This window comes from Eucyclogobius newberryi, unplaced genomic scaffold, assembly GCF_026437365.1.
Source record: "Eucyclogobius newberryi isolate DKJ021-1_F unplaced genomic scaffold, fEucNew1.0.hap1 SCAF_10, whole genome shotgun sequence".
Taxonomy (NCBI): Eukaryota; Metazoa; Chordata; class Actinopteri; order Gobiiformes; family Gobiidae; genus Eucyclogobius; species Eucyclogobius newberryi.
The window spans coordinates 20451745-20459907 of record NW_027315724.1 but is presented as its reverse complement, the minus strand read 5'-3'; the positions used below and the strand labels follow the sequence as shown (position 1 = coordinate 20459907).

Here is an 8163-nt window from a genome sequence, read left to right as displayed (position 1 = left end):
TGTGTGTGTGTGTCTGTGTGTGTGTGTATGTGTGTGTGTGTGTGTGTGTGTGTGTGTGTGTGTGCGTGTGTGCGTGCGTGTGTGTGTGCGTGTGTGCGTGCGTGTGTGTGTGAGGGCGGAGGGGGGGCCGACCATTAAGTTTGTTAGTTGGTCGAGCTTCATTGTGCTCCCCCGGCCCCTCGGCCCAGCTGGACTTTTGCAACTCTCATTCATTCGAGCCTTCTCGCAAACCCCCCTCCCCCCCTCAGTCTTCACCGAGACCCTCTCCACTTTCAGTAATCCTCAAACTCCCCCCAAACCTCCCCCCAACCTCCCCGGGAAAGATTTGTTTATGGGAGTAAACTTAACCTGTTTACTGATAACATTTGCGTGCCTGAGCGACCGCGCGGGAGGTGAATGCTTTTTACCTCCGGGGCACTCGTGTTGTTGTTGACGTCTCGCTAATAGCTCGTCCCTCGCGGTGGCGGCAGTAAAACAAACGTGCAAAGTGTCAAAAAGACCACGCACTAATAGGGGGATGTCCATGTGTTTTGGCGTTGATATCAGTCGGCGCCATTGTCAGCCCGCTAACGCAATTAGCGGCGGCGCTCGGGTGGCAAACGGCGAAAGCAGACATATACGCTGAGATGCTTATAACATTCTCCTATTCTCCTCCTATTGTACTCCTATTGTACTAAAGATATGATTATTACTATTATCTATTCAAAAACAACTGTTCTGCTACAGTTGCCGTCGTCATGACGACTACTTTGAGTAACGCTCCAGCCTCGACGCTCAAACCGCCACTTGTTGCGCCACAAAGCCACGTGTTCTGGGCAATACTATGATGTAAACGGAGAATCTGTAGTGTTTACATGACGACAAAGCCCACGAGGAGTCGGGAGGAGGGGTCAGTGGCAAGAGTCAGGAGGAGTCAGGGGGAGTCGGGAGGAGTCAGGGGGAGTCAGGGGCAAGGGTCAGGAGGAGTCAGGGGGAGTCAGGGGGAGTCAGGGGCAAGAGTCAGGAGGAGTCAGGGGGAGTCGGGAGGAGTCAGGGGGAGTCAGGGGCAAGGCTCAGGAGGAGTCAGGGGGAGTCAGGGGCAAGGGTCAGGAGGAGTCAGGGGGAGTCGGGAGGAGTCAGGGGCAAGGGTCAGGAGGAGTCAGGAGGAGTCAAGGGGAGTCAGGAGGAGTCAGGGGCAAGAGTCAGGGGGAGTCAGGAGGAGTCAGGAGGAGACGTCAGGAGGAGTCAGGGGCAAGAGTCAGGAGGAGTCAGGAGGAGTCAAGGGGAGTCAGGAGGAGTCAGGAGGAGTCAGGGGCAAGAGTCAGGGGGAGTCAGGAGGAGTCAGGAGGAGAAGTCAGGAGGAGTCAGGGGCAAGAGTCAAGAGGAGTCAGGAGGAGTCAGGAGGAGTCAGGGGCAAGAGTCAGGAAGAGTCAGGGGGAGTCGGGAGGAGTCAGGGGGAGTCAGGGGCAAGGGTCAGGAGGAGTCAGGGGGAGTCAGGAGGAGTCAGGGGCAAGGGTCAGGAGGAGTCAGGGGGAGTCGGGAGGAGTCAGGGGCAAGGGTCAGGGGGAGTCAGGAGGAATCAGGGGCAAGAGTCAGGAGGAGTCAGGGGGAGTCGGGAGGAGTCAGGGGGAGTCAAGGGCAAGAGTCAGGAGGAGTCAGGGGCAACAGTCAGGAGGAGTCAAGGGGACCGTGTGAGCAGTGACTCGCATGTATACACACAAACACACACAAACACACACTTGCTGGTGACCACTTGGCTGGAGCAAAACAAAGCTTTTAGCCGGGCTTTGTTCTCAGCTCAACTCATTCTTCTCGGGCTTGTGTTGGTCTCAGGCTTGTGTTGGTCTCAGGCTTGTGTTGGTCTCTTGTGTTGGTCTCAGGCTTGTGTTGGTCTCTTGTGTTGGTCTCAGGCTTGTGTTGGTCTCTTGTGTTGGTCTCTTGTGTTGGTCTCTTGTGTTGGTCTCAGGCTTGTGTTGGTCTCTTGTGTTGGTCTCAGGCTTGTGTTGGTCTCTTGTGTTGGTCTCAGGCTTGTGTTGGTCTCTTGTGTTGGTCTCTTGTGTTGGTCTCTTGTGTTGGTCTCAGGCTTGTGTTGGTCTCTTGTGTTGGTCTCAGGCTTGTGTTGGTCTCTTGTGTTGGTCTCAGGCTTGTGTTGGTCTCTTGTGTTGGTCTCTTGTGTTGGTCTCTTGTGTTGGTCTCTTGTGTTGGTCTCAGGCTTGTGTTGGTCTCAGGCTTGTGTTGGTCTCGGGCTTGTGTTGGTCTCAGGCTTGTGTTGGTCTCGGGCTTGTGTTGGTCTCTTGTGTTGGTCTCAGGCTTGTGTTGGTCTCTTGTGTTGGTCTCTTGTGTTGGTCTCTTGTGTTGGTCTCAGGCTTGTGTTGGTCTCGGGCTTGTGTTGGTCTCGGGCGACTTTGGCTCGAGAGGAACAAAAACAGGGAGGAGCTCTGTTTAGAACACACATATCAAAAATTACACTTTCAATGTAAAGATCCAAGCTCACTTTGCTCATCAGACGTCCATCAAATGTTGCTAAAGTCAAAATAACTCGTGGGAAAAACAATACGACAGGTTTACTTTAGGGCAAAAGAAGTTTAAACGAAAAATATGAATGTTAAAAAGCAAAATGTGACCAAAAAGTCCTAAATTAAACTACGCTTTATCGACACGTCATAAGCATCTTTGAACAATCTTACGAAAAGAGTGTTAAATCTGACGAGCTGCAAATTGTTTTAGATTTTAAGACTATTTGATCTTGTTCTTATCGGATGCATATATTCTCCTGCTGCTCTTGAACCAACACTTTGATTAAAGGTCAAATAAAGGTTCTCTTATCTTACTGTGACACGTCCATACATTCGCAAAAAAAACCTTTTGTATCGCGACTTTAGCTTTGGAACGACCCTATCATTCCTTCTCATTACACTTTTGTACAAACTAGAACAACGTGCAATGAGATATTACCTTTTCCTGCGGCCAACTGCTTCCCTTAAACTGCCCGACTGTAATTGGGATCGTGGCCCGAGAGGTGTGAGTTCTGTCCTCCACTTCTGTAATCTTCACCCTTTCGTACCAGTGTTTTCTTCCAGTTCTATTGACACTGCAGCCAAATGTGGTGACCGGTGATGGTTGGTGTGGTGACCGGTGATGGTTGGTGTGGTGACCGGTGATGGTTGGTGTGGTGGGCTCGCACAGACGCTCTCTCTCTGGGAGTGTTGTTGTGATTGGGGCACGAGAGAAAGAGCCGGGACATAATCTGATGCAGGAAAACACCTTTGAAATCTGTTGTTTTCTATCTAAACTTCTATCGACTTCATTTTCCTGAGGGTCTAGACCTCTGGGCCGGTGGTGCACTGAAAATATCCCCAACACTGTTTAAATAGAGTTAATACAATAAAATGACAACTGAGAGGTTTGAGAAATGACATACAAAATGCCTTTTCCAAATGGCCCATCCAAAACTGAACCAAACTGACTAAACCCAAGACCAAATCAGGTGTAATTTAGTGCTAACCCAGAATACAGTTAACAAGAGTGATATAAATTAAATGAAGATGGGGCATGGGCCGGATTAAATCGCTTGGCGGGCCAGATTTGGCCCCCGAGCCTTGAGTTGAATATTCCATGCAGGTTTGGTCACTTCATTTGTTTATAAAAGTTGTTGGGACATTTTCACTCAGCAAAATATAAACTTGTGCATAAACTACAAAGCTCTAATTAATAGGAGACCAATAATATAAATCAATTACACTTTAGGAAACGGATGTATTAAGCAGAATCAATGTATAAAACAGCAATGAACTGTTTTGACAACTATTTTAGACATAAAGAACAGACAGAGACTGATATTTGTAATAGATCCACGATAGAGAACCACGTTTAGCCAACTGTCTTTAAAGGCTCAAAATAAAATAAAACAAATTCTCGTTGCATTGCAACGTTAGTTTAAACTTGTACAAAAAGCATTGTACCTGTGACGTTAGTTTAAACTTGTACAAAAATACTTTCTGAAACTCATGGGATTACTGTATATTAGTTTATCTGTTCATATTATTGCAGTATTCTAAAATTGCACCTGGACTATGAAGGTTATTTGGTGTTTTTATTACGAAAACATTTTTTATCATAGAATTTAATTATTTTTTTTTACATCGAAAAAGATTTTTTTATTTTTTACATTGAATTTTTTTAACATCAAATTTATTTATTTTTTACATTAAATTAATTAATTTGTTTTTACATTGAATTTTTTTTGTACATCGATTTTTTTTAAACATTTAATCGTATTTATATACAATGAATATTTGTACTAGATTCAATGTCCAAAAAAATTAAATTCGATGTAAAAAAAATCGTAAAATCGTAATAAAAACACAAAATAACCTTCATACTGGACTCTGTTTAGCTTCATCATTCACTCTCAGCAGAATCCAACAGTTTAAACGTAACAAATACATTTTCATTTTATTTATTCTTTCCCCAAACCGTACCTCTTCATCCCGTTCCCATGGTAACTACACACATATCGACGGTTATAGTTATATTTAAAGTTAGATGAGTTTTTTAGCAAACTTTTTCCGGGATTTTGGTTTGTCGGCGCAGAACAAACGGAGTGGGCGGGCGCTGTGGGCGTGGCCGGCGGCGCCGTTCAGGTTTTATATCCGCACGTGGCCCTGCGCTCCGTTAGCACCGCCACCAAACTCCACCAACTTCTGACCGAGCCACGGCAAAGACGGGTCCTGTTCTCCGCGGGACTAACGCGATCGCGCCGGGACAACCGCACAGCACGATGCCGTCCTACTCTCACGGACAGTTCACCGACCTGGAGGAAATCATGTGCAAGGTAAAACGGGGGAAAACGAAGGAGGAAAAGGAAACAAGAAGAAGAAGAAAAAAGTTCCGCGGAGCAAGTTTTGGCTAACTACGTCAAAAGTTAGCTTAGCCGTTCTGCTAGCGGCGGCGGTGTTGTTGTTGTTGTTGTTGTTGTTGTTGTGCTGCGGGGTTTTGTGCGCGGTTTGTGAGTTTTTGCGTGGTTTTTGTTGTTTTGCGGTGGAGTTAAGGGGTTTGCGGAGGGAGTTTGGACGAGTAGAGCTGCGTAATGACTGTGGTTGAACTTTAAAACGCAAAGTTACGTGCGCTGCGATGACCGATTGTGCCGTTGGTTGTCTGAATTTTAATAGTTTAGTAGTTTAATAATGTGGTCAGAGCTGCACGTTTAAGAGTTGATCGTGGACAGATGTTTGTAGTAAATCGTTGTAAAAGTTAAAATAAGTGTGGAACTCGCGTGGACCAGATTGACGCCAAATGGTGTCTTTACAACGCACTTTTTCCTTTGTAAGTTTGTTTGTTGTAGTGAAGTTTAACTGTATTTTCTAACAATGCCGTTTTCTTAAAGTATGTTTTAAATGGACTTTTACAGATAGTGGCGCTTTTTCGGTACTGAATGCAAATTAGATGAAAAAAATATAAGCTTTTATTTGTCCACACAATGGGGAAATTCGAGTGTTGCAACACAAAGTAGGAACAGCAGTAAAAGAACGGATAACTTATAGAAAACGTTTTTAAAAACACCCTTTAATAGAAAAGCTCTTCTTAAAAAAAACTTATATTCTTAATAAAAAGATGAATTTTATTAAGAATTGAATTTTATGTGTTTAAATTGGAAACGTGAATCTAAAGTAGATTTTGACGTGTTTCTCCTTCTTGCAGCAGCTGCTGGGCCTTGACCTGAGGGAGCAGAACCGGCCCCTCTCGATGGCCATGAAGACCCCGGGCTTCATTGGGCAGCGTAGCAACTCCTCATTCTCCCTCTCTTCACTGTGTCCTTCCAGTGAGTCTCCAGATAACGTGTTCCCGTCTCTCGGCCAATGGAGACAGTCTCCAGAAAGTCCCCTGTCCCCTCAACTGCCCCCTCAACTGCCCAACGCCATGCAGTGGGGCAAGGCGGGGTTCCTGGCCCAGCGATCGGTCAGTATGGTGGAGCCCAACAGCATGGCTGCTGCCAGTCTGTGCTGGCCCGGGGCTGACCTCAAACACTCCCAGTGTGACCTCAGCGCTGCAGCTCTGAGCAGCTCCTCACTGTCGGCCTCCTCGGTGTCCTCGTCCTCGTCCACGCGCTATAAGACTGAACTGTGTCGCTCCTTCACTGAGAACGGCCTCTGCAAGTACGGAAGCAAGTGCCAGTTTGCACATGGCATGGACGAACTGCGCGACCTCAACAGACACCCCAAGTACAAGACGGAGCCGTGCCGCACTTTCCACACTATTGGCTTCTGTCCCTACGGCATCCGCTGCCACTTCGTGCACAACAATGAGGAGGAGATGATGCTGCAGTCGGGCTCTCGCTCTTCTTCCTCATCATCGTCCTCATCCACTGGTGTTCTGAGCCAAGCCTTCTCCACACGCCCCAGACCTCCTCTGGTCAGACACAGCTTCAGCTTCGCAGGTTTCCCTTCTGTCCCTCAGCAGAGTCTGCAGCCTGCTCCTGGGTTATCTTTCACACGGGCCCCCTCTGCGTCCCCTCCGGCCTGCGCTGACATCACAGACCTGTTGTCCCAGGCCTTCCTGGAGCTGGACTCTGCCTTCGAGGCCTCTCCGGCTCATCAGCCTTTCCAGCCCTCACAGAGTCAGGCCTCGGCCTGTGACCCGCGCTCTCCATTTCTCCCTTCTCCGGATTCAGGCTGCTCCTCCCCCACACTGAGGCAGAGCCCAGGGGCCCCCGGTGTCTTTGGACCCCTGGGCACCAGGTCTCTGTCCTACACGTCCCTGTCAGACCAGGATCAGGATGGAGGGAGCTCCAGCAGCTCTCTCAGTGGCTCTGAGCTTGTTGACGCCAGTGGCAAGCGCTTGGCTGTGTTCAGTCAGCTCTCCGTCCCTGACGACCCGGCGTCCTTCTTCATCTGAGCTGTTCTGGGCCTCACCACACTGTAAAGAAGGACATGACCAACCATCTGACCTTCCAATGCCCCTCACCAGGAGACTGACCGGCCCGTTTCATCTGTATCTGTAGTGTGAAGTCTGGACTCTTTTAGAACATGTGACTGTACAAGACGAGCCACAGTTAATAATGTGCTTTTCTTACCTGTAAGTGTAATCACAGTGTGATTGGCCACAGTGCCTGTTGTTGAGTCCAACCACAAAAGTATTTTTATTTCTATTTTTCTATCGACCTAAATGATCTGACCAAGCCAAAGACACGTTTGTAGAGTTTGATATTGGGCTGTGTTCAGTCTCCTCCTGTAACTGTGGTTTCCTCACAGCGGGTCAGAGGTGCTGTTTAAACCTCTGCCCCGGGGCCTGAATGTGTTTTTAAATACAACTGCAGTGCATGCTGGGTCTTATCGAGCGGCACACGTTACACCGTTGAACTCTTTAAGTTGTAGATTAGTTTGTGAAGGTGGGGCTAAAGTTAATGAAGCTATTCTCATAAGGTGCATTATAGACTGCAACTGTTGCTCTCGATGTCTCACTATTTATTGACCTGAACGATGGTATTGTACATTTTCACGTGACATTCCTGGGATCGGGAGTTGACAGGCATTTTCTCCTCGAGCAGGCACGGGCACAACAGTGGTATATTCAACTTTATAGTTCTCAAATATTCGTGTTTTCTTTTTGACGTTTCACCCCCGACCCATTGTGTTTTTTGTGGGCGGGGCCAAGGCAGTATCCTGGTGACCACTTGCAGCCGGGCGCGCTGCTGTCCGAGCTGCAGGTCCAGTGTTAGCGTTTATAGTGTTTTAGAAATGTTCCCTGGCTGTTCAGACGCTGTTACTGCTCCTATATTTAAAAAAACATTGCCTTTTCATCAACTTGTTTGACGCCTGTTTAGTGTTAAAGGTGATAATCTTTAGTAAATTAATTTCTTTAATTTATTTTAACATATTTATAGAGGACTTTTGAGTTGTTGACGCTTGTATCAAGTTTAATATATTTGGGTTTATTTTTGCTCTTTTGTACCGGAAATAAAGAATTTGTTTTTTTTTAAATGTTCATGGGTTTTATTTATTTTTTGGTGCTGTTTATCAAATTCATCACAACTGAATCTCACCCTTTATATTTTGTTTGAAATGGAGAGTTTGATCAGATTTGTCGCTATTTTCATGGCTCTTAAAGTCAAAATAAACTGTAATTCAGAGTTTAAATCAGCACTAAAGGTTCTGAACACGACTAACTGTACAAATACTAAAACAA

At 46.7% G+C, this 8163-nt stretch overlaps 1 protein-coding gene across 1 annotated transcript; it reads left to right on the top strand.

Annotated features, from left to right (window-relative positions):
* The first annotated feature begins 4673 nt into the window (after positions 1–4673).
* Positions 4674–7923, top strand: LOC140377131 (mRNA decay activator protein ZFP36L1). The gene is made up of 2 exons (XM_072462446.1): positions 4674–4813; positions 5680–7923. The coding sequence occupies exons 1-2, from the start codon at positions 4760–4762 to the stop codon at positions 6871–6873; spliced, it is 1248 nt and encodes a 415-aa protein (XP_072318547.1). The 5' UTR covers positions 4674–4759; the 3' UTR covers positions 6874–7923.
* The last annotated feature ends 240 nt before the right edge of the window (positions 7924–8163 follow it).

Excerpts from the sequence above, each read along its gene's own strand:
- LOC140377131 (XM_072462446.1), top strand. The coding sequence starts at position 4,760 with ATGCCGTCCTACTCTCACGGACAGTTCACCGACCTGGAGGAAATCATG. Across the intron at positions 4,814-5,679 it reads TGGAGGAAATCATGTGCAAG|CAGCTGCTGGGCCTTGACCT; the intron begins GTAAAACGGGGG and ends TCCTTCTTGCAG.